The 26,822-nt window shown below is 43.5% G+C and overlaps 1 protein-coding gene across 6 annotated transcripts in view; it reads left to right on the top strand.

Moving 5' to 3' along the window:
- LOC144680990 (sodium/calcium exchanger 1-like) overlaps positions 1 to 26,822 on the top strand; it is a 336,456-nt gene that overhangs the window by 213,385 nt on the left and 96,249 nt on the right. For 5 of the 6 annotated variants that reach the window (XM_078542629.1, XM_078542628.1, XM_078542625.1 and 2 more), the window contains exons 3-4: positions 24,966 to 25,072; positions 26,423 to 26,443. In XM_078542629.1, the coding sequence (XP_078398755.1) occupies positions 24,966 to 25,072; positions 26,423 to 26,443 (128 nt within the window). Of the gene's footprint in view, positions 1 to 24,965; positions 25,073 to 25,625; positions 25,730 to 26,422; positions 26,444 to 26,822 lie in introns of all 6 variants that reach the window. The other variant, XM_078542630.1, reaches the window with a different exon arrangement.

Here is a 26,822-nt window from a genome sequence, read left to right as displayed (position 1 = left end):
CCGCCTGTCCCCACTCATCCATAATTTTACAGGCAGTGGGTGGGCCACCCGCCTGTGGCCTTTAAGTGGACAATTAAGGGCCTCATCCCACCACTGTTCTGATTTAATGGGCGATAGGAGAGGCCTGTGCCCAACGTGTAGCCAAGCAGGTTTAATATTGCTGATCTAGTTGTGGTCTTAATTCCATTTTCTTGTCTGTCCCCCATAACCCTTGACCTCCTTGTCTATCAAAATCTGTCTAAATCTGCTTTGGATAAATTCAGTGCACCGGCCTCCACTGCTTTCTGGGGAAGAGAATTCCACAGACTAACGACCCTCTGAGAGAAAAAAAGAATTTTCTTCATCTCCATCTTAAAAGGGATACCTCTTATTTTTAAACTGTGTCCCCCTAGTTCGAGTCACCCCCACAAGAGGAAACGTCCTCCTGATATCCACCCCATCAAGTCCGTTCGTCTGCCCCCCCCAAGGATCTTATATGTTTCATTAAGATCATCTCTCATTCCCTTTAAACTGCAGCTACAAGCAACAAAACCCCAAGATTTCCTGCCTCTAAATCAGCAAATTGCCTTTTGAGAGTGCATTTTATGCTGGCAGGTCACCCGTGATAATGAGGGCCGACCAAGAAAATCACATGTGTCCCATACAATTGCTGTTAAGATAACTAACAGCTAGCTGTGAGTTCTAAGGCAGTAATTCAGTTGGGTAGCTCTAGTGATGTCATTATCCTCAAGAGTGAAGCTTAAGCGGTTTATAAATGCCAATAGAATTGTTAGATTGAATTACTTCGCTAAGCCCATTGCCAGATATTTGTTATTCTTTATAAAATATAGTTGACAGTTCTGTTTGTAAAATAATTTATATTTTATAAAACTTTCACCAAATTCACATATTAAGGAAGTATCCCTTGGAGAAAGAGGAGAAACATGAAAAAGTCAAAAATTTTGTATTGGCCAAACAGAAATATATGAAAATGATTGATACAGAAGCATTGAGCACGGAATTAGATCTCACTTTGGCTCAGTGAGTAGCACTTTTCCCTGAATTACAAAGCTGCAGGTCCAACCTCACCCGAGGATGTGAGGGGATAATCTAACGTGACATTCCATTGCATGTGTGTTGCTAAATTGGCAACAAAGTCATTGCGTTTCAGAGTAGTCATTGTATGTGAAGTGCTTCACATGCAGTGTTTCTCAGAGATGTGATAAGGTACTAAATAAATAAGTCTTTCTCCTTTACTTGGATACTAGTACCATTTTATGACCAGAAGATCACAAAAAGACAAAACAAGTGAAACAAACGACAAAGGATCATAGAATTTTTTGCACAGTAGATACAAGATGGAAATATTATTGAGAAAGTGGAAGGGATCTTCAATAAATTCTCCACATTGGTCTTTGTAAATTAAAATTATTAATAGGATTACATAGGATATAAAGCACAGAAACAGGCCATTCAGCCCAACCAGTTCATGCCAGTGTTTACGTTCCACTCAAGCCTCCTCCTGTCTTTTCTCATCTAAATTTACCATTATAATTATCTATTCCCTTCTCCCTCAAATGCTTGTCTAGTTTCCCCTTAAAAGCATCTATACTATTCATTTCCCAACCACTCACTATGGTAGCGAGTTCCACGTTCTGACCACAGAAGTTTCTTGAATTCCCTACTGGTGATTATTTTATATTGATGGTCTCTAGTTATGCTCTTTCCACAAGAGGAAACATTCTCCCTGTGTACACTTTATCCAAACCTTTTGCGAGATCCTTGAACTTCTTGGGGCACTACAACCAGGCCTTCATGGCTGGACTCCTGGCATTGACCTCCATGGCTATCTGCTCTCACCTGTGAGCGTGTGTCTGGAATGCCTCCTGGCTCCCTGCAGGTACAGGACACCTCTCCTCCCTTCCACCTCTTCTACCAAGGCCTCCAGTGCAACATCTGAAAACACGAGCTTGGGTACTCCCATGTTGTACCATTATTCAAAGTTACCCAAGTCAGAGTCACTGCCTGCGCTGCCAGCACCTGCTGCAGTCACAATACATCAAGACCAGCTGCAGGCTAGATTTATGTAGTGACAGCCACTCCTGACATTGGCCTCCTGCTCATGCATCCAGCTAATCAACATTGCAGTTAGTGCTGGCTGGATGCTCAAATATTTGAAATCAGCAGGCAGCATGAAGTTGGCGTGCTACCTGTGCTGCATTCAACAGGCAGTGGTTCATCACATATTGTGATCCCCACGACCGACTTTCGAACACTGTCAAATTTAGCCCCCAAAAGGTTTAATCAAGACTCGAGATTAGAAAGAATTTTTGCTCGAGTGTGGTGGATTAGATTATCCACCAAGCAGTTAATGCTTATATCAGTTAATATATTCTGGAAGACCTGAACGACCATCTGGTCAGCAACTGGATTGAGAGATACAGATGAAAACATTAGAAAAAGCCATGGAGGATAAAAATCCATCCTATTCCTTTGCTCTGAGAGGCTGACTTGCCTCCCAGAGAGTATCCGGAACTCAAGCTAGTATCCAACTACTTTTAAACTCCTCCTATACACACTACCTGACTCCTCCAATTGGCCTGATAGATTACACCAAATGTTCACCACCCTTTAAGAGTATTTTCCTAATTTCTTTTAAATTTAAATTTATTTTGACTCATTTGGCTGGACTGACTTGCCTTGAATTAATATTTTGCATTCATCTTATCCACATCCTGTCTAATCCGTTTTATATGTCAGTGAAACACCCACCTCAATTTTGTTCTTGCCTGTTCCAATGAATGTTGAAGGTGGTGATGATTGAATGTTGTCTAGATTATCAGTTCGCTGAGGTACCAGAATACGGAACTGGCATACTAATGGAACCAACAATGAATTAATAATATTAGAATTACGTTTATGTACTAGTCTGGCATTTTGTGTAATTTAACTTTGTAGAGGGAGTGGGCAAGGAAAGCTTTTGAAGAACTTTTATGAAATAAATTTAATGATTACTAAACTCCACAATAGATCAGATTGAAGGTTGGTGGAATGCAGAGAGGTAATATAGATTACATGGTACAATTTTAAAGGTGATACACGAACAGAGAAACGTGGAAGTTCATATACCCAAATCTTTGAATATGGCAGAACAAGCTGAGAAGGCTGTTAAAAAAGCTTACTGGATCCTTGGTTTTATAAATGCGGGGATAGAGTACAAAAGCACTGATCACTATTTTGGCCTCAGCTAGAGTATTGTGTTCAATTCTGAGCACCACATTTTGGGAAGGATATTAAGGCTTTAGAAAGGGTGCAGAGGAGAATGGTACAAGAAATCAGAAATGTCACATCTCAGGCTGAAAGAATAACACTCAAAGCCACAGATTTAACAGCAAGAACAACATCATTTAATCTGGCATGCTGGCTAGCTCCCTAACTTGTGCTATCTGACCTTCAGCCCCTAGGTCAGGTGACCCCATCGGTGGAATCGTCCGGTCCCATTTGCGGCAGATGTCATGGCGGTTGGGGGGTGTTGGGGAACAATTCGGTGTGAGGGGCAGAAACCCCTTTTTATGCTGGCGTGAAATCACATCGGGATCATCTGATGGTGAATGTGAATCCCGCTGGAGGCTGGCATGAAGACAGTTTGCGCCCCAGTAATTGGGTGCAAAGTAAGGCCCGATCAGAATCATACCCCCACGCCTGATTCACTGTTATGCTGGTGCAAAAAATGCTGGCCCAGAACTCGCCTGGACAAGTATCACTCTGCACAGTCAGTCACTTGGCAGAGCTCCCTGTGAACCATAAGATGTAGGAGCACAAGTAGGCTCGGCCCATCGAGTCTGCTCCACTATTCAATGAGATCATGGCTGATCTGATAATCTTCAACTCCACTTTTCTGCCTTTTCCCCATAACCCTGATTCCCTTACTGATTAAAAATCTGTCTATCTCAGCCTTGAATATACTTAACGACCCAGCATCTACAGCCCTCTACGGTAAAGAATTCCACAGATTCACTACCCTCTGAGAGAAAAAATTCTTACTCATCTCTGTCTTAAATGGGCAACACCTTACTCCGAGATTATTCCCTCTGGTCCTAGACTCTCCCACAAGGGGAAAAAAACCCTCAGCATCTACCCTGTCAATTCCCCTAAGAATCTTATATGTTTCAATAAGGTCACCTCTCATTTTTCTAAATTCCAATGTGTACAGGTCCGACCTACTAAACCTTTCCTCATAAGAAAATCCCTCCATACCTAGGATCAACCTAGTAAACCTTCTCTGGAATGCCTCCAATGCCAATATATCTTTCCTTAACTAAGGGGACCAAAACTGTTCACAATGTTCTAGATGTGGTCTAACTAGTGCCTTGTATAGTTTTAGCAAGACTTCCCTATTTTTATATTCCATCCCCTTTGAAATAAAGGCCAACATTCCATTTGCCTTACCTATCACCTGCTGAACTTGTATGTCAGCTTTTTGTGATTCATGCACGAGTGCCCCCAAATTCCTCTGTGCTGCAGCTTTCTGCAGTCTTTCTCCATTTAAATAATATTCAGCTCCTCTATTCTTCCTGCTAAAGTGCATAACCTCACATTTTCCCACATTATTCCATCTGCCAAGTTTTTGCCCACTCATTTAACCTGTCTATATCCCTGTGTAGACTCTTTGTGTCATCCTCACCGCTTGCCCTCAACCTATTTTTGTGTCATCAACAAACTTAGTGATAATACATTCACTTCCCTCATCCAAGTCATTCATATATATTGTAAATAATTGAGGCCCCAGCACTGATCCCTGTGGCACTCCACAAGTCACAGGTTGCCATCCTGAAAATCCCCCCCTTATCCCAACTCTCAGTCTTCTGTTAGTTAGCCAATCCTCTAACCAAAGTAGAGATAATTAGCTCATGTCAGCAAAATCAAAAACAGGAGAGAGAGCATTCATGGTTGTATTGAGAGAGAGATGGTGTGGTGCAGGATCCCCACGTGGGTGTTCGCTGCCAACCTCACTGTCACTGCAGGCACAGTCTACATCCTCAACAGTCAGTGCGATGGCACGCTCCTCAAAGTGAGTGAGGGGCCTAATGTTAGCCACCCCACTCCTGGTCTTGGACCTCTCCCTGTTGTTATGAGCCAGTTTCACCTGCATGAAAACAGACGGAGAGAGTGTGAGCGGGACGCAGGGCACCGCATGGAATATTTGCGTGGTGAGGGGAGCCATGCGCAGGATGAGGACGCGAGCTCCAGAGGATATGAACCTGATGGAAATGTGTGGGTGTGTGTGTGAGAGTTAGTGGTGTTGTCCCTTGAGGTGTGAGATCCCTGTGGTTGTGTGATGGAGTTGAGAGTGATGAGGTGGTTGACTTACCCTGGCTGAACGGATGAGATCATTCATCCTCTTCCTGCGCTGGATGGCTGACCACCTCTGTGCCACAGTGGCACTGACCGTCGCTGCCACAGCCTCCCAGGCTGGATTGGTGACTCAGGTGGACCTCCTCCAGCCAGAGTAGGGGTTGAGGATATCGTGACGGCCTTCTACTTAAGAAATCCATGCTGGCTTTCCTTAATGAACCTGCATTTGTCCATGTAACTAGTAATTCTGACCCTAATTATTGTTTCTAGAAGTTTCTCCACCACCGAAGTTAAATTAACTGGCCTGTAGTTGCTGGGCTTATCTTTACCCCCTTTTTTGACTAAGTATTCTTGATCTTCAGTATCCTTGGACCCATTTCATCCGGTGCTGGTGCCTTACCAATTTTTAGTACAGATAGCCTATTCAATACCATCTCCTTATCAATTTTATACCCTTCTAGTGCCTGAATTATCTCCTCTTTCACCATGGCCTGGTAGCATCTTCTTCCTTGGTAAAGGCGGGTGCAAAATATTCATTTCGTACCTCAGCTATGTTCTCTGCCTCCATGAGCAAATCCCCTTTTTGGTCCCTAATCGGCCCTGCTCCTCCTTTTATGACCTTTTTTCTATTTATATGCCTGTAGAAGACTTTGGGATTCATTTTTATGTTGGTTGCCAGTCTCTTTTCATACTCCCTCTTTGCTTCTCTTTGCTTTTTTACTTCTCCTCTGACCTTCTATATATTTAGCTTGGTTCTCAATTGTTTTTTCTACCGGACATCTATCATAAGCACACTTTTTCTTCCTTACCTTAATCTCTATCCCTTTTGTCATCCAGGGAGCTCTGGATTTGTTTGCCTTACATTCCCTTGAAAGGGAAAGGTATCTCTAATGTGCCTGAACTATCTCTTCTTTGAAGGTAGCCCACTGTTCAGCTACTGATTTTCCTGCAGTCTTTGACTCCAGTTTATTTGGCCCAGGTCAGTTCTTACCCCATTGAGGTTGGCTTTTCCCAGTTAATTACTCTTACTCTGGATTGTTCTTTGTCCTTTTCCATAGTCAGCCTAAACGTTATGATACAATGATCACTGTCCCCTAAATGTTCTCCTACTGACATTTGATCCACTTGGCCCATCTCTTATCCAAGAACCAGTTCTAACAGTGCCTTCTTTCTTGTTGGACTGAAAACATACTGCTGTAGAAAATTTTCCTGTGCACATTCTAGGAACTATTGCTGCTCTCTGTCTTTTACACTGCCACTATCCTGGTCTATATTTGGGTAATTAAAGTCCGCCATTGTAACTACTCCACAATCTTTGCACCTCTTTGTAATTTCCTTGCAAATATGTTCCTCTACATCCTTCTCACTAATTTGCAGTCTATAGACTACACCAAGCAATATAATTGCACCTTTTTAGTTCCTTAGCTCTAGCCAAATATATTCTGTCCTTGACCCCTCTGGGACATCCTCTTTCTCCAGCACTGCAATGCTGTCCTTAATCAGTACTGTCATCCCTACCTCTTTTCTTTCGTTCCTGTCTTTCCTGAACACCTTGTATCCAGGAATATTTAATGCCCAGTCCTTCTTTGAGCCAGGTCTCTGTTATCAGTATAACATTGTATTTCCAAAACTCACCAATCTTATTTACCACACTCCATGCATTCACACATGTACTGTAACCCTGATTTAGACTTTATTACCTTCTCCTTTACTCTGACTCCACCTATTGGCTTAATATTCCTTACACTAGTGCTTTCGGTCTCTCTCAGTATTCAAAGCACCTTGGTATTCCTCTCTGATATTATTTCCTGGTTCCCACACCCCTGTTTAAACCCTCCCCAATAGCACTAGCTTCGCAAGGAACTCAGCTCCGGCTCAAATTAGGTGGATCCCATCCGGCTTGTACAGCTTCCATCTCCCCCAGAGTCAGTCCCAGTGTCCCAAGGCTCTAAAGCCTCCCTCCTGCACCCTCTTTCCAGCTGTGCATTCATCTGCTTTATCCTCCTATTTCTATACTCACTTGTGCGTAGTACTGGGAGTAGTCCAGAGATTACTACTTTTGAGATATTGCTTGCTATTTTCTACCTAGCTCCCTAAATTCTGACTGCAGGACCACATCCTTCATTTTATCTATGTCGTTGGTACCGATGTGGACCATGACTGCTGGCTGTTCACCCTTCCCCCTCAGAGTGCTCTGCAGCCACTTATTGGCATCCTTGACCCTGGCAACAGACCGTCCTGGATTCGTGGCTGCAGCCGCAGAAACACCTATCTATTCTCCTAACTATCGAATCACCTATCACGAATGCAATCACTATTTCTGGCATAGAGAACACCTTCTGGTGACTGCACATTCACACTATTTCCCTTCTTGGCAATGACAGTGTACTACTTGGGGTAAAGTGGCGTATCCATCTTACTCAGACTCTCCTGTCTCATCACCTGGCATCACATCAGACTGTCTCGCTCCCCTCCTGTGATCTGCATAAAACTTTGCAGCACCCTTTTTTCTCTGCATCGTGATCTCGAGCCTCCTGATTGACACTGATGTCCTTCAGTTCTGGCATCTTAGTGCATGATTTGCATCCAAATAGCAGCTCAGCTGGGCTCTTTCCTATTGTAGTGTGTGGAGTTGCTCCATACATGGCCACATGGCTTCCCTGTCGCTGGGTAAAACTCCTGGAACTCTCTCCCTAACAGCATTGCGCGTGTGTCTACACCACATGGACTGCTGTGGTTCAAGAAGACAGCTTACCACCACCTTCTCAAGAGCACTTAGGGATAGGCAATAAATGCTGGCCCAGCCAGCGAGGCTCACATCCCATGAATGAATTTTTAAAAAATGCCAGCAAAGCCTCCTTCCAATCTGCGCCCTCAGCCTGAGCAATCCTCATCCGTTTCTCTAAGGATTGGTTTTGTCGTTCCAGTTCCCCATTTGCCTGTGGCTATTTGGGGATTTCTTTGTGATGGTGACTGCTTGTGATTTGCAAGTAATCTGCAAAGGTCTGTGAAATGAATTGTGGCCCGTTGTCTGAGTACAGAGTGACTGGTAGACTGTGCCTTGTAAATATTTCAGTCACTGCACACACTTGTCTTGTTGTTGTAGAATTCATCACAATATACTCATAGTAGTGACTGTAGACCACTAGTATGGACTCTCCTGATGGATTGGGCTTAAGAAGTCAACTGCTACATCCTCCCATCGTCCAGCCGGTAACAGTGTGAGCGTGCTGGTTCTGATGGATTAGATCTGCTAACAAATTGACATCTGTGACATGTTTTGACAAGCCGCTCCACATCTTCTTCCATCCCTGACCACCATACTTTGTTTTTTTACCTCAGATACTGCAGCAGTCCATGTCCAAATGCACAAGACCTGGACAATATCCAGGCTTGGGTTGACAAGTGGCAAGTAACGTTCACATCACACAAGTGCCAGGCAATGACCATCTCCAACAAGAGGGAATCTACCCTGTCTATTCATTTGAGTATTTTGTAGGTTTCAACGAGATCACCTCATATAGTTCTGTATCTCTAGTTAGGACATACCAATAGGAACATGCCAATAAATCGTAAGTGAAAAAGCCTATGGCAAACATATTGGTTCGACTGCTAACAGTATGATTTCTTTGTTTTTGTTCTAAAACATAACAAAGTGACAGCTTTAAATGAGTCCTGCCAATTCAAGATAAGATAGGTCTTGGATTTTCCGTATTTTACCTTGTGTTGCGTATGGTAAAGCAAATGAAATAGTATGCCTCCATAAAATGGATCAGTATAATGAAACCCAAATTTTATATATTTTTTATTTTAGTTAATTATATGATCTGATTGCACCAATTCCTTAATCATCTGAAATATCCACAAATCTCCCTTCCCCCTTTTTAAATACCTTTGCCATTAGCAGGAGGAAAAACCAGTACTACTGGTACCAGTACTACTGGAGTCCCATTCTCAGGTGTACAAAGCCAGAGCAGAAAGCTTTACTGGTGCCAGTCATTTACCAGTTTTACTCATTTTTTTTTTCTTCCGCCAGCTCTCTGTAGAGCAGACACTTATTGTCTCTGCTTCCACCACCTTCGTAGGCAGCGAATTCCAAGCCATTACCACTCGCTATGTAAAAAAAGTTCTTCCTCACATTCACATGGCATCTCTTGCCCAAAACCTTAAATCTGTGTCCCCCAGTACTCGTACAATCAGCTAATGGGGGCCAATTTTCTTTGTCTATCTTATCTAAGCCTATCATAATCTGTACATCTCTCTCTTAAGGGGATGATACCACTCTTACTAGAATATTCCCTCCATCAGCCTTCTCTGTTACTTCATCAAAGTAATTACATTAATGCAATTACATTAGTCAATCAAATTGTAAGACTATGGATGTATGTAAATGCTGCTTCTGCATTACCACTGGACTATGCTATCTATTTGATACGTTGGTAGTGTAAGATGAAGTAACCTTGGAGGAGGCTTGTGTGGAGCATAAACACCAGCATAGACCTGTTTGGCTGAATAGCCTCTCTTCTGCAAATTCTGTGTAACCTATGTAATTATACAGCATGGAATCCGGATAAAGGCATAATTTATTACCAAGAAATGTTGGACCAGGATTGTGCTGTCAGTGACAGTTGTTGCAGCTGCAGTGCGTTGTTTTGATTTTGGGGCTCTCTGTTTTCCATTCCAATCTTGGAGCAATAGGTCATGCTGCTACAAGGTGACAAAGACCTTTATATTTAAGTCTAAGTGGCTGCGACGTGAAAATTGGTTTAAATACATACTGTGTGCAGTTTTGGTCCCCTTACCTCAGAAAGGATATTATTACCATAGAGGGAGTGCAACAAAGGTTCACCAGACTTGTTCCAGGGATGGCGGGACTGTCTTATAAAGAGAGATTGGAGAAACTGGGCCTGTATTCTCTAGAGTTTCGAAGATTGAGAAGTGATCTCATTGAAACCTACAAAATATTTAAAGGAATAGACAGCGTAGATGTGGGTAAGATGTTTACCCTGGTTGGGGAGTCTAGAACCAGGGGACACAATTTCAAAATAAGGGAGAAGCCACTTAGGACCGCGATGAGGAGAAATTTGTTTATACAGAGGGTCATGAATCTTTGGAATTCTCTACCCCAGAGAGCTGTAGAAGCTCAGTCATTGAGTATGTTTAAGGTAGAGATTAATAGATTTATGATTAATAATAATGTAAAGGGTTATGGGGATAGTGTGGATAAAAGGCATTGAAGTGTTCGATCAGCCATGATCGTGTTGTCTGGCAGAGCAGACTTGATGAGCTGAATGACCTTCTCCTGTTCCTAAGTTCCTATATTCGCCATTGATTTCAATGGAGGAGGAAAACCTATAATAATTACCTTCTAACTTCTTTTGGCCAGGTTAGTGGCAACCAGCTCAAATCCCAGAAATCCCATGGTATGGAATAATTTATGACATAAGTCTTCTGTTCCATAATTCCCTCCTTTTGCATTGTTCAAAGCTCTTGGTGACAGAGATTGGCATAGATCCCCAGGAAAATTTGGAACGTTGTTCTAAATTGTCCCTCAATGTGCTAGTAGGTAAAGTTCAGTTCAACAAGATATGAAATGCCACTGTTCTCATTTTAATAAACTGCATTAAGTAATTTAGATTTAATGCCGCCCTTTAACCTTTTATCAGCTACTACTGATTACCAGTATGCCTCTTGATTATAATTATTGTATGAAAACATCTAGTGTTAGAACAGCAGGAAGAACTTAGGAAATTATATGGAGGATGTTTGTGAATAGTGTTGATCATTACATTTTTCAGTTATTTAAGAGTACATGCCACCTACACATTTTCATTATCATGACCAGGCATACTCTGAAAAAGTGGACTGTCACCAATGTTTCTCATAAAAATTATAAAGAACCAATTTAATATGCTCTTTATTAATGAGAACGCGATATGCATTGAGTGCTGTGTCAGAAGCTGTAATGTATCAATGTTGCAAAGGTTACTGTGAGTTCTTATATTTATTTTAGCTTCTGACCCTGGCAGGATACCCATCTGTCTCCCCAGCTTTGTCCTGTCCTCTCCTGAAGGCACTAATCTAGAAATTGTTTGACAGGGGTTCCTGGCACAAACTGCGCGAAGGAAACAATCCCTGCACCAAAGCAGGTGGACCCGATACTCACCCAGTATTTAGCATCACACCCCATTCACTTGAGACCAGGGAGTTGCAGACATCTGCTGAGCATTCCCAGGCAGTGCACCATGGAAGAGGATTTCAATTTTTAGGCAGCTAGATCACCACTAGCAGTCCTCAGGCGGGTACTGAGATTTGGGGGGGCGGGGGGGAGGTGACGTTATCAGGGAGGTGGGAGTGTCAGGGGCTGCTGGCAATATGTAAAACTGGTTTCCGTGAATGGAGTCAGTCTAGTTAGTACAGTTAAAAGTGATCAGGGTAAAACAATTTGGGAAAGGGGAAGTAAAAAAAGAAGTTAGACCCTTTGCATTTGTAAAGTGTTTAACACCTGTTTCAGATACAGGCCTAGGACGCCTCTTTTGCTGTGCTACTTATGGGCACATGCACCCCAAGAGCCATTTTGGACACTGAGGCACCTGTAAAACTGGCCCTGCGTCAACCGATTTGTAGGCCTCTTCAATACTGGAAGGTTATTTGACTTTGGCAGTAGCACATCCAAGCCCGTTTCTGTCATCGCCCAGGCGTGCACAATTCTAAGCAAGTGTGATCGGATAGCAGTCACGAGGGGAATTATGGCTGATTTTTTTCACTTCTGGCATTCTTTTGAAGCATCCCAACAGCTGCTCTTGCTGAGAAGTATGTTAATTTGAATTTGCACCAGTGCCACCCACGGAATATGTAGTCGCTGGCAGAAAAATATTCTTGTCTAGAGGGCAAATGTGCATCATTCAAATTCAGAAGCACCATTGTAGCCTGTACTGTTCCCTCAATGAGCATAAATAATGGCCCAGCTGTCATCTCTATTGACAGGAATGAATGACGTGGTAGCTTGATCACAATTGAAGTATAGAACTTACCACCCCAGATCCATCATCTTTCCTTCTGCACAATTTTATTAAGGTCCTCAGAATGGAATTTGTGGCTTCCACAGGGAAACAGGTGAAAGTCATACTATACTATGCAAATCAGGGCCTTACTGCACAATAAGAACCCATTGCAATTTTCAAGACCCAATGGGTGGAGCACATGGTGTTATGGACATAGAGTGCCCTTTGATGGAACCGCTCCAAGAATGGGGCAAGTAGGTTTTCTTCCTCGACTATTGCACTTCCTAGCCCCATAAAAATCGCACCCCTGTCTCCCATCTAAATGTCTGACCCCCATCCCTGTGCTATCACTGAGATTACGTAAACCCGCATCCCCATTAGAAAATACTGGCTCCGTACCATGGAGGAACCACCGGTTGCCCACCTCCCCTCTATCCCATCAGCGAATTGCCTGTCAGCACCCAAGACACATAGGCAGCTCCCCACGAATATTAAAATGACAAACATAGGAGAGAATATTAGGACCCTAAATAACTGCAAAAGGCTGCTCCCTGGTTATCCTTTCTAGCTCACCGGGTCCAGAACTTCAGTTTGAGGATATTGAAGTTGGCTTTTCCCAGGTGCGAAGAAAAGAAACATCAGCAGGAATTTTACAGGTCAGACCACATTTAGTCATGCTGAACAGGAGTGGTCTAAATAATGTGCAAAAGTCATGCTGTGGACCTCAACTTGAAATCTCTCATGTTCATGATCCAGTAGTCATTCTGAGCTAACAATGAACTTTTAATAACAAGGCAACTACTAAAGAATCATTGTAACTCCTGACGCTGAACAGGCACTGCTCTCCCATTATCCACCTGGATGCAAAGTGGGGTTATGACTGCCCCCGCATGGTAACGAGAGGAGCAGCCAGGGGTGAGCCTGTTGGTTATGAGAGGAGGACCATCCCAGTTGGGACAGGGAGTTGGCAGTCGCCCTTACTGCCCATGTTTTTATCGTTCTCCATCGCAGTCAGCCCTGATTTCAGGCAGGATTACAGATTGAAATCCCAATCATGAATGTGTAAATATCTCAAAGCTTGAAAGTCTCTGAAGTTGATGTTTCTACAGATATAGCCAAGAGAGTGGCATTCGTGGCTAACATTATTCTGATTTAAGCAGAGTTCCAAAGTACCAGATTGATCTTTGTTTACATCTTGATTCAAAGTTAAAGTTTAAATATAAAACTCCCAAGTGTAAAATATTCACCAATTATTCGGTATATGATACATGCTGTGTTAAAAATTTGTCCATTACCAGTATTTAACAATATGCATGTTTAAACTGTGAAAAAAGCATTTTTTTTCCTTTACTCTTTCATGAGACGTGGGTGTTGCTGGCAAGGCCAGCATTTGTTTCCTATCCCTAATTGCCATTGAACTGAACATTTAAGAGGGCAGTTAAGAGACAACCATATGGCTGTGGGTCTGGAGCCTCATGTAGGCCAGACCAGATAAGGATGGCAGACTTCCTTCCCTAAAGGGGCATTAGCGAACCAGATGGGCTTTTAAAGCAATCAGTAATAGGTCACCATTACTGAGACTATCTTTATATTCCAAACTTAATTATTGAATTTAAATTCCACTAACTGCTATGGTGGGATGTGAATCCATCTCCTCAGAGCATTAGCCTGGGTCTTTGGATTACTAGTCCAATGACATTACCACTAGGCCACAATCTCACCCCAAATGCACATGTATATAGATTTGTGAAGCTTTTCATTATTGCATAACAGATGAAGTGGATTGGTGAAAAATGTAATTTTTTAAATACCATCCCAAGCCTAACATTTCTTGGTTAATAAATTATGTAGGTATCAAACATCATTATTATAGTATTATACAGTAACAAAATCTAAAATTGAAAAACTTGTAGGCTTGTTAAAACTTTTTAATTAATGAAGTAGGCAGAAATTTGAAGAGAGCATTATTAGTAGTTGTCAGAACAACAGTGTTCAATTGAGATGTAATAATGATATATCTGTGATAGCTTGTTATAACTTGTCATTCCATGATTGACCCTGTTTGAGTCATGTCATGTTTTTTTCTTGCTCTTTTTATTTGTTGAGGTATAAGTTTGTTCAAGATCTTTTGACAGTTCTAACTTGGCTGTTCGTGTTTTGTAAGATTTTCCCCCATTTCACATGCAGTGTGAAGAATGATAACAGTGTTGTACACAGGGTGCAGATCATCCATATAATTTGGCCCTCTGTGCATTCATTATGCATCGAATGATATATGACATGGACAAGTGCCTACTCATCACATATACACTCCAAATAAAATGTCAGAGGTTTTTGCTTCATCTTTGCACCTAAACAACAACTAGAGATCAATATCCATATAGGTTGTATGTTCCTAAAAGGGAGTAAGGCCAGATAGTCTCATTATGAATGCTTGGCTGAGCACCAAGATTTGATATTGCACTTAACTTAGCAGAGGGGCACGCAACCTTTGTTTGATTGCGATCTTTATTACCTAGTAATAAGTTATCCTTTCTTTGAAGAGTTTTTTTTTTCAATGCCTGTGTGTTTAGTTACACAACATTAAGAGGTGTGAAGTAGATGAAAGCATTTTTGTCATCAATACTATGAATTACTTTGGTTGATTGGTTTGGTTGGTTTATGAGAAGGTAAGAGGGGGCAATGTATTTCAAAGGAACTGTTGAATGGCTGTTTTTATTGGCTCCTGACTCGAGATTAGGGCTCCCCCATGGTTCACACTCCTCTAAGAAGCTGTGAACTGACTCCATCAAAATTGCGGGGGGATTGCAGACAAAGGACACGAATGCCACACAGGTGAAAATTGCTGGAAGCGGGAATTGGGGTGAGAATCCTAGAATCATGTCCGACTAGCCATTTTTAAAGGCCTCCCAACTTGGCCTGACTCCACGGAAATCCAGGCCTTTGTATCATATCTGTGGGTCTAAGCTAAAGGAATTTTAATTGAGCTCTACCTTAATGGAACCCATGGGTGTCCTAGTAGTCAACCCACTGGTTCAGGAGGACTAAGGGCATAACCGGAGTGCAAAACCAGTGTTCATAATGATTATTGTTTGCTGTGTCTTCACCCTGCAAAGAAACCTTGCTATTAAGCAGGCAGAAGAGAGGCAGCAGCATATGCTGATAAGGTTAAGGTGAAGAGGGGTAGCAGGAAGCTCATGTAGAGCATAAACACTGGCATAGACCTGTTGGGTGAAATGGCTTGTTTCTGTGCTGTAAAATTCTATGTGATAAATATGTAATCCAGTGGCAGAGGTGCCTGAAACATCATAAGGATAACAATCATTAACACATCTGCAAGACCTTGTAAGATAAAGTACCTCTTGCTCCACTTCTCTTTGTAGTCCATTATATCCAGTGAAACAGCAACATTTCTCCCCAATTACCTAAATCTGCATCATTCCAAAAGAATGCAGGTCGAGTTACAATATAGTCATCCCAACTTTTACCAGCCTAGAATATGGTTACTCTCATGCAGGCCTCCCTTACAGTGAAAGTGCACATGTGCAGTTTTCTGTTTCTTAGTAATGTGTTTCCTTTTCACTCTTTCTCCAGTGGGAAGAGAAAGTGTTAGATTAATGTCAGTGCTTGGTCTTTAGGGATGTTGGTGGACCAATGCCTCGTTATCAGCAAGTGACCCCAAAGATACAGTTGCATGGCTGCATGGGCCTGCGCTATTTGAAATAGTTCTGTGGTCATATGGACAAGATACAGCTTTGCCCTAAGAGACAGCAGCCAGCTCAATTTTTTTCCCTGCTGCTTCCTCCCTCAGTATGTAAAGGAAAAGCATGCTGGATGTAGAACAAGCTGCTGATTCTTTACCAACTACTTTGTGCTACAGCAGAAAACCAGTTTCACCCACAAAGATTTTTAGTATGCGTCTATGTTCTCCTGGAGCAGAATTTTCCCGTTGGCGTGCAGGGGCGGGACCCGCACGCTGACGCGTAAAATGACACGCGGTGACGTTGGGCGAGTGTCCCGACATCACCACGCACCATTGCGATATTTCGTTGGGCGTGCACACGATATCTGATGCGCGCCTGCCATTACTCAATGGGCCACTTAAGGCCCTTGAGGCGCCAATTGACGATGATTTTTCGGTGCCCGTGTGATCTTTGGGTCATCACGTGGGTGCAACAGGCAGGCAGGTAGGACACATTTGTGTAAATCCTTTCCATGGGCAGAATAAGTGGGCTCATTGGGGTCGCGAGTGTGCTCTGTCAAAAATTTAATTTGCAAAGTTATTGATACTTGCCTGTGTGAGCTGCAATTCAAAACGCATACCAGCTGCTTGGACTGGACTCACAACCTTCAGGTCAGCACTCTGCAGTGAAAAATCGTTTCTGGGCCTGCAGATTTCAGGAAGCCTTCCCTTAGCCTGGGAATGGGAGTTGAACTCTCCAGTGAAGGCACCTCCTCTGAGGAGGAAGGGAGGGCTAGAAGGTGGAGGAGGCCAGGACTGTACATTCAGCCTCCAGGGGAGTCACCTTTGGGAGGAGAGGCACAGGCACTAGGGGTGGAGGGCCAACAGGTAGTCCAAAGTGAAAGGGGCCGTGGAGGATGCCACAATCCTGCTGCCAGGGTATACAGGCGGTGAAGCAGCTACCTCAATATGTTTGAGGTGCAGTACCAAAGGAGGCTCTGTCTCTCAAGGGAGACAGTCAACTCTATCTGTCAGATGATTGGGCCTGAGATCTCCCATAACTGTGTGGGTGGACACCCCATGCTAGTGGCTCTAAAGGTCACAGCTGCCCTCAACTGCTATGCCTGTGGCTCTTTCCAGGGGTCAGTGGGTGATCTTTGCGGTGCCTCTCAATCAGCTGTCCACACTTGTGTCAAGCAGGTTATGGATGCTCTGCTCAGGCGTGCATTGACCTTCATCCACTACCGTTGAGACCAGGCAAGCCAGAGGCTTTGCGGCCATTGCTGGCTTCCCCCGTGTCCAGGGTACAATAGACTGTACACATGTGGCCATCAAAGCACCAACAGGTGAGCCCAGTGCCTTCGTCAACAGGAAGGGCTTCCACTCCATGGACGTGCAGATAGTGTGTGATCACAGGATGCTGATTCTACAAGTCTGTGCAAGGTACCCAGGCAGCTCCCATGACACCTACATCCTCAGACACTCCCAGGTGCTGGGGCTCTTCAGTGCTCCGGCTCGGCTGGATGGATGGCTGCTGGGTGACAAGGGCTATCCCCTCAGAAGGTGGCTCATGACGCCTCTCCGCCATCCAAGAACAGAAGCGAGCAGCGGTACAATAGGAGCCACGCCTCCACAAGGGCTGTGGTGGAGAGAGCCACCGACCTTCTCAAAATGCGCTTCCGGTGCCTGGACGCACTCCAGTACCCCCCAGATTGTGTGTTGCTGATGGTGGTTGCATGCTGCATTCTCCACAATCTTGTGCTGGAAAGGAGGGACGCTGTGGACAAAGAAGATGTTGGCGCTGCGGCTGCACACGATGAGTCCAGCAGCGAGTCCGAGGATGAGCATGCACAGGGAAATGCTGAGGGGGTAGACGCTGACCTGGGCATACTCCAGGGAGGCAGGGACAACCGGGAGGCTTTAATCCAACGAACCTTCAGCTAGCACACCACATTTGGACCTCCAGGACAAGCCTGGGCTGTAGGCTCCATACGCGATACCTAAGTGCAAAATCTGCCTGGTTAGGAACATTAACTAAGGGCCTTGTCAATAAAGCTGAATGTTCCACAAATCACTCATAACATTATTGGTAACCACCCACCTGCAGAAGAAAATAGGCACCCTCAGCCATGGTGACATGTCTGAATTTAATGATATAACAAAAGGAACTTAAGAGAACAAAATGACAAAGGTGTTCAACATCACACCAACTCATAAAGACCTCACTGTGGGCCAATGCAAAAGCACCAGTGATAAACCCATGGTGTGCCTAAGGTGCCTTATGTTTACGCTTTTGGGTGCTACGTCTTGGTGCTGCCCCCTCGCTGGGACTGGCATCTGAGACAGTCTGCTCATTCTGCTGTCCTGTTGGCCTTGATGACCTTGGCGGTTGTCCTCTGGCCCACGGGGCCTGTGCTGGCCCCGCCTGGGAGGGTGCTGCCAGTTCCACAGCTGGCATCTCACCAGCCTCATCGGATGCAACGGTCACTGGCAGAGGGGCGGAGGAGCTGACGCCCTCATCCGGAGCGCCCTGAGAGGACCCCGTAGAGATGACAGGCAGCTGCTGCGCTGATGTGAGGTCGGGTCGGACCTCCCTGCTCACCGTGGATGGATGGGCACCGAGCTGGGAAACTTGGTGCCCAGACCAACTCCCACAATGGCACTGACCAACTGAGGTCAGTGCCAATGTGAGGGCTTGCTGGTCTGAGCGCATCCCCAGGAAGCCCTGATTGGTCTCCTGGAGGAGCCTCTCCACGAGAGTTGCCACTCTCTCCATGGAGGATGCATGGCGTGAGGCCATGAGGCTCATTGCATCAGCGATGGTCTGCGTAGACTCCTCCACCATGGACACCATGCCAAGCATAGCCACATGTATCTCCACCAGATGCTCCCGCACACCTGGCCACATTTCCTGCTTTTGCTGCATCCCGGACGACTCCAGAGGCACATCACCAGCCACCAACTGAGCATGTGCCTGGTCCCCTGCATGGGCACTCCATGTCTCTGCCAGCTCCTCCAGCAACTGTGAAGTGCCCTCACCGCTGTGCCCCGGGACACTAGCCAATGATCTAATTCCCATCGAGGTGCTAGTATCTGCGCTGGTGCCTGCCTGGCAGAGATGGTGTCACACTGGTGAGTCCGAGACTTCAGGACCCTCAGGCGTGTGAGAGGGCCCCTGCTGCTCCTCCTCCCGACCCTGCTGATGCTGAAAGGAAGAACAAAGACATTGGATCAGTTAACGTGGAGACAATGTCAATGTGCTTCCTTGTCTCCCGGATAATTATGCACTCATCTTTCCATAAGCAATGGTCAAGCCATGTTGCAAACTTCAATCACTGAACATTCAGCACTGCCATGGCTGCTGGGAGAACAATGGTGACCTCAGTGCTGGGCAGACATACCTGTCCGTGGCACCCCAGCCTCACCGACACCGGTGACCTGGGCGCATGGCGCCTCTCCAGATCTAGGGCCTCCTGCTCGAACTGGGTAAGCATCGCCACCTGGGCCGGCCCTGCGCCAGTCCTCACCTGTTCGGCAGCATTATGTGCATTCTTCTCCTGAGAAGGAGAGAAGAGCATTGATTAGTGCTACTTGTACCTGGACTCTCTTCGCACACAGCCCACTCCAACCAAAGTGGGACATTGCAGGGCTCCAGTGCCTCCTCACCCCATTGCTGCCGAACACACACACACAAGGATGCCAGGCCAGTCTCTCTCTCCCCCCCCCCCCTGCCAAATGCTGCCTACATCACAGTTGGCACCACACGGTCTAACCTTTCATAGCAAGGTGGCACAAGTACGTGGAGCGCAGAGGGCAGCAGATCGATCGGTGCCACACCACCTTGAAGCTCCCCTCCCAGCATGTCATCACCCTGACTTTGAAATGTCCTGGAGTTCCAGCACTGAGCCTAGGTGCAGCTCCTCCAGGTTGCCCCCAAAACAGTAATGTGGGCCTCAGTGTACCACATGCTGAGGGGGCAGAACCCATCTCTTCACCACCCTCTCAGGGTGACCTAGGCATGGGCAATATCTGCTGGCCCACCCAGCGAAGGACACATGACATCAATGATTCAATGCAGTCATTACACTCAGACTTGGGAGGGGTGTGGTGGTGGTGCTAGTGGGGAAAGCCTACCTGCTGGGTTAAGCAACCAATGCCAATACGGTACTCACCCTTCCCAAGCACAAGAGGTCGTTGAAGCACTTGCGGCACTGGATCCACATGCACCACGTCGTGGGAGCTCAATATCTCCGCCACCTCCCCCTGGCAGGTTTGGTCACGTGGGGGGGCCTCCTCCTGTCCTGGGGTACGAGGACCTCCCGCCGTGCTGCCATCTCCTCAAGGAGGGCAGCAAGGCAATCATCAGAAAAATGAGGGACACAGTTCCCCCTGCCCTACCCTCCTGCCTGTCCTGCTCACCAGGCGTGCTCTGGGGAGCCCTCACTGGCCATGATTCACAGCCTTTGAAAGGCTACAGCAGCTTTTTTAAAGAGGCCGCCGCGTCGCCATTGGATCCAGCGGTCAGTGCAGTCCCACCGCCGTCCACCCACCCACTCCGCTGTGCTCGGGAGCCGCGATTCACGCTGGGTGGGCCTTAATTGGCGCGCCCAGGTAAAATGGTGGCGCAGAACTGATCGCGGCCCGCCCGTCAGCCAGAAAATTCCGCCCCTGATTTCTATCCCCTTAGGTGATCTTTCATCCATTCTGTTCCACCCCAACACCCTTGTCCTTTGGTTCTTTACTAAGCCTCGTGGTACTCACATGCTACATTGTTTGAAATTGGCCCTCAGTTTCCATCACTTTTCACCATGTTGTTCCTGGCAACAGCGCGTTTGGCACAGTCCGTCTCACTTGGATAGAAATCATATACTTAATCATTTACTAAGTAGACATATTTCACATAATGGAGCTATCTCCTTAATGCCCTGATAATATTTAATTTCTTTTGAGATTTTCCAGGTGGGACATGCAGTTCAATCGCAACATTCTCCATAGTTTCATAATGTGGGCCTTCTGTGCTTACTACCAGAAAGTCACTAAAGTTTCTCATCTTAAATTATGAGTTTAATATATTAGGTGTGCAATTATATAGTTTTAACTCATTCTCAGGATATGTGCATTGCTGCAGGTCCAGCATTTTATTGCCCATCCCTAGTTGCCCTTGAGAAGGTGGTAGTGGGCTTTCTTCTTGAATGCCTGCGATGAAGTTGGGATGAAGTTAGTCTCGCAATGATGTTAGGTAGAGAATTAATGATTTTGACCCACCAACGATGAAGGAACAGTGGTATACATCCAAGTCAAAATGGTGTGCGACTTGGAGGAGAACCTGGAGGTGAGGGTGTTTGCTCGCATTTTATGCCCTTGTCCTTCTAAGTGTTGGAAGTCACAGGTTTAGGCGGTACTGTCAAAGAAGTGTTGGTGAATTGCTGCAGTATATCCTATAGTTAGCAGACACCAGGGATGTTTAAGATATCATTCTGTGAACATGATGTATCGTTTGACTAGTCTGTGGGATTTCTCACCCAACTTCAGCACCAGTCCCCAGATGTTAGTGAAGAAGACTTTGCAGGGTTGCCTCAGATAGAGTAATTTACAGCACAGAATAAGGCCATTTGACCCATGGAGCGCATGGCTCCCCACGGAGCAATCCACTCAGCCCCTCTCCCCGCTTGATCCCCGTAGCCCTGCAAGTTTATTTCCTTCAAGTATCCATCCAATTTCCTTTTGAAATCATTGATTGTTTCCATTTCCACCACTCGTGGGCAATGAATTCCAGGTCACTACCACTCACTGCGCAAAAAAGATCTTCCTCATATTCTGTCTGCATCTCTTGCCCAAAATTTTAAATCTGTGTCCCTGAGTCCTTCTGTCATCAGATAATAGGAAGAGTTTTTCCTTGTCTGCTTTATCTAATTTTGTTAAAATCTTGTACATCTCCATTAAATCTTCCCTTAATATCATTTTCTCCAAGGCAAACAACCCTAACTAAAATCCCTAGAACCATCCTGGTAAATCCCCTCTGCACCTTCTCAAGGACCTTCACATCTTTTCTAAAGTGTGGTAACCAGAACTGGAAGCCCATTTCTAGTTGGGGCCTGACAAGAGCTGTATAAAGGTTCAGCATAGCGTCTCTGCTTTTGTACTTAATGCCTCCATTTATGAAGCCTAAGATTCCATATGCTTTGCTAACTACCCTCTCAAGATGTCCTGCCATCTTCAAAGATCAGGCCCTTATGTTCCTGCACACTCTTTAGAACTGTGTCTATATTGCCTCTCCCTATTCCTTCTGCCAAACGTCATCACCTCACATTTCTCCGTATAGAATTCCACCTGCCACTTGTCTGCGTGTTCTGCTAGCTGATCTATGCCCTGTTGCAGACGAGTCACATCATCACTGTTTGCCACACCTCTGAGTTGGGTAACATTGGTAAATTTTGAATTTTTTCTCCATATTCCAAGATCCAAGTTTTTTATATATAGCAAAAAACGCAGTGGTCCCAGCACTGACCCTTGGGGAACACCACTGATTATCACCCTCCAATACCGTCACTCACTGCTTTCTGTCATTAAACCATTTTTTTATCCGTTTGTCACTGATCCTCCTATTCCATAAGCCTCAATTTTGTTAACCAACCTGTTACATGGTACTTTGTCAAATGCTTTCTTAAAATCCATATAGACAATATTCACTGCACTCCCTTCATCAACTTTCTCTGTTACTTTATAGATGAGACAAACACAATTTGCCTTTTACAAATTCATGTAAACACTCCCTAATTAACTCAAATGTCTCCAAGTGCCTGTTATTTTTTTCCCTGATCTCGCATTCCAAAACCTCATCACCACTGATGTTAAATTAACCGACCTGTCATTGCGAGAACTGTCCTTACATCCTTTCTTGAATAAGGGTATCACATTTGGGCGTGCCTTTGTTGCTGCGAATGCCTAAGTCGCAGCCAAGTGGCCATCCGTCCATTTTTATTATTCTTATTCCTTTCAGTGCTAGTTTGACACAATTGAGTAGTTTTCTGGACCATTTCAGAGGGCTGTTTATTATCAACCACATTGATGTGCACTCGAGTCACATATAAGACAGATGTATAGGAGTTTTCTTCACTCCAGGACATGAGCGAACCAGATCAGTTTTATAACAACCTGACAGCTTCACGGTCACTGTTACTGGTAAAAAGCTTTTCTTACTGTAGTTTCACCAAAACTCTTCACACAAAATATCAGGCATGGTATTAGGGATAAGATCTTTAGGAGCATTTGGCACGAGTTTGGATGTTAGTCTGGTAGAGTTACTGAACGTGTTTTAATGAGCCACGTTGTCTTTTCTCATTCTTGGCGACTCTCATAAGCAAACCTTGAGGTTTTAAATACTTGTTAAAAATGTTTTGCCTTATTCTCAGGACACAGTGCATCTTCAGCTGACTTCTTGTAGACTGTTCCTATTTTTATTTGGGAATTGCACTGAGGGCGGTAAATACATGGCGACATAAGTTGGAAATGTAAGACCTAAAGTATATGGCATCACATGACTGGAACTATAGAATTATGAGTGTTTCCTTATGGCAGCAGATTACTGTTAACTTCTATATTAAAATATGTTTTCACAATTAACTATCATTTATAGACAAGTTTGCATTTCATGTCTATATATTGCAAATTATTAGCAATTATTTAATTACTGGATCTGCAAATTTGCCAAACCTGCAAAGTAGACATATTTATGTTAATATTTTAGGTAGCTGATGTTGTTAAAATATTTTTATTGCATTATGCGATAAATATTGAATTTGTATTTTAGCTATTTCTGAGTTAACAAAAATATTTACTCATTGCAAGTTGGAATATTCAATATTTAATGAAAAGGTGAAATAAGTACAATGTAGTACAAAAAATAAAATCCATTAACACACAAAGGCATTACACTTTATACTGTGGTTTGGAAATGAATGCCAAGATCATCAGTTTTGAGGGCTGGAGATTACTCGCTTCATGTTACTCCCCATGATCATTACACACTTATCTGGCTTGTAAGGAAATGTAATGTTCTGTTTCACATACATTTTTATGTATTAAAATAACTGCTTGTTATTTAACAAATGAATTGTTTATCAACCACATTATCCAAATCAAATAATCATGTACATGTGTATCTAGAATGAGAATGCTGCTAAAACTGGAAACATTTTTAATACTTGGCTTGTTTACTTCAGAAAAAAATGGCATAAAGTACAGTTGGTTGAGGACATAACATAACCCAAGTTTTGAAAGTCACCCTGTTTCATGGCATTTTCATTAACAATTTTACCTAAGACTGGAACAAAACTTTGGTTTATATGGCTTCAATGATCATTGTGTCCCAGCTGGAACTTTTCACTTAGCCAGGCCCTTTTGTCCTGGTGCAACACTCTTTCCTAGTCCATGGCCTCTATTCTGTAGCTCTAATTGCTGTTTTCAAACCAATTTGACAACTTTTGACCCAGTTTCTCCAAGCACCAATTGTTATTTGTTAACCCGATTACTTTGTTCTGGGTCTGAATTACCATTACCAAATCTAGTTCCTGTTTATGTTGTCCTGATTCTCTTTTTCTAATTCTCATTTTATGTCACCTCCCAATGCATCAACTCTCCAAAGTGCCAAAAGTCCAGTTTTGTTACAGCCCAAGTTTTATTTAATGTGCACTTTGCATGTAGGATTTTGGGGTAATTTGTACCACTATTCATGAGTTGAAATCTACTGTTGTTCCCTTAACTTTGCAGTTTAGAAAATAGGAGTAGTTCTATTCTCCAGATGTATATTTGAAAAATTATCCTAAAAGCATGAGAAACTAAAAAAAACTAACTTTTGAGATAAGATACAACAGTCAATTGTCTCCTGTTCTCTCTTTGTTCTTAATTCTTGCTTTTTTTCCCAATTCTTTTCTTCTCTATTTCAGCAAGACAATAGAAATCAGAGTAATTGATGATGAGGAGTATGAAAAAAACAAGAACTTCTTCATTGAGATTGGGGAGCCACGCTTGGTGGAGATGAGTGAGAAGAAAGGTGGGGTACCTGCTCAGAGCTAAGGCCTTAATGCCATGCCTGAATGTCACTCAGGGATGCTCAGCACTATCAGATGCCCAGGACATAATGCACACATTTAGATATGTGTAATAGGGTAAAAATTTGTTAAAAAGCCAATTTATGAACAAGCAATTGGATACAGCTTGCAAGCTTCTTGTAGACCTTTTGATGACAGCTTCATGCACATACAACCTTTCAAGTGGCATACTGTGTGTTTTGCCACTCAAAGGTTAAAAATAGTCACCAGAAAATACTTTAAAAATCAGTGCAAGTTCAAAACATTATGTTATGAACTAATAAAGCATATAAAAATTCAAAAAAGAGAAACCCTCTAAATGACAGATTAACCTACATTGAGCTTTATAGCAGCAGTAATAAGTTTATACCCTATTACATATTAATGTTATCTGAATGTGATGCAGGCTCCCTCCCTTCATAACATCTCACTAACCATCACTTAGTTTACTTAAGCATGTGTGACTGTGATGGACAACTCCAATCCATTGTTTGCCTTTGTCTTATGTTCTTACAGGAAAACCATTACCATTAATATAGTTGACCGTGGGGAATATGAAAAACAAGGCAGTTTCTTCATTGCACTTGGTGAACCTGTATGGATCAGAAGAGGAATGAAAGGTGTGAGAGTAACAAAAGACATTTTGAGAATTGTTTTCTCCTCTGTTTGTGTCCTACTCTCACACTGACTTTCTCCTCTTACTTTACTATCTAAAACCTTTACCATCCCAGACTGTTGGGTGTTATTTTCTGTGTTGTTTTTTCCCATGATGAATGTTGAACTGTCTTTGTGCTGTACAGATTCTGAGAGTCAAGTTTTCTATTTTTATGCACAGTACAACTATCTCCTATTGAGGATAGTTTTTCTCTCTGGAGTACAAATAAAGATTTTTTTTTAAATTAATATAATCACAGGAAATATTCTTTAAAAAAAAAGTTCAATTTTTTGCCAGAGTAATCAAAACGTTGATCGTTTTTTAAAAGGGGGGTTTTATAGATGTGTCATGCTTAGTCAAATCTAGTACATAGGTACTTTTACTTTGACAATATTTTTAGAAGTCACCGAAGTTGGGCCATGGGTAGAGTGATCCATTGCTTGGTATCTACACATCTGTTCCCTGTACTAAATTAGTAAAAATTTACAACACTGCCCTGCACATTGTTGAAATAGCCATTTCACATGTCACACCAATGCTATAGGGTGATCGAAGTTGTAGTTAAACATCAGTTTTTCTTTTTGTAATCCTTCCATTGTTCCAACTTTAAGTTCTTTATTTGTCTTACTTTTCTTTCATTAATTTGTTCTCTTTACAGCCTTGTTGTTGAATGAGCTAGGTAAGCTTCCTTAACTTCTTTGTTTCTGTTTACTATGTACATTAGCTGTTACATGCTAGCGATCGATGCGATATAGAATTGTAGAAATTTGTAGGAAGTTGCTTGGCTTCCATTTACAGACTAAACCTTACTAGTATTCCTTTAAGTAGTTAATCTCTGATAGAAACTATTGATTATTAAAACAAAGTTTTCCATAACGTCTCAGTGAATAAATACACTATGTAATCTGGTACTAGGACATATAAAACAAAAAGGGGCTTAGATTTGAATATTGGCTGTTAGTTTGCCAATTGCCACCACAGAAGAGCACAACTGGTGGCCATCGGCACTCCTGGATTAGTCAGGGGCAGATTGGTCAGGCTGACCCGTCCAATGCTGA

This window comes from Cetorhinus maximus, chromosome 5, assembly GCF_964194155.1.
Source record: "Cetorhinus maximus chromosome 5, sCetMax3.hap1.1, whole genome shotgun sequence".
In the NCBI taxonomy this organism is placed as follows: domain Eukaryota; kingdom Metazoa; phylum Chordata; class Chondrichthyes; order Lamniformes; family Cetorhinidae; genus Cetorhinus; species Cetorhinus maximus.
This window is presented reverse-complemented; position numbering and strand designations above follow the sequence as displayed.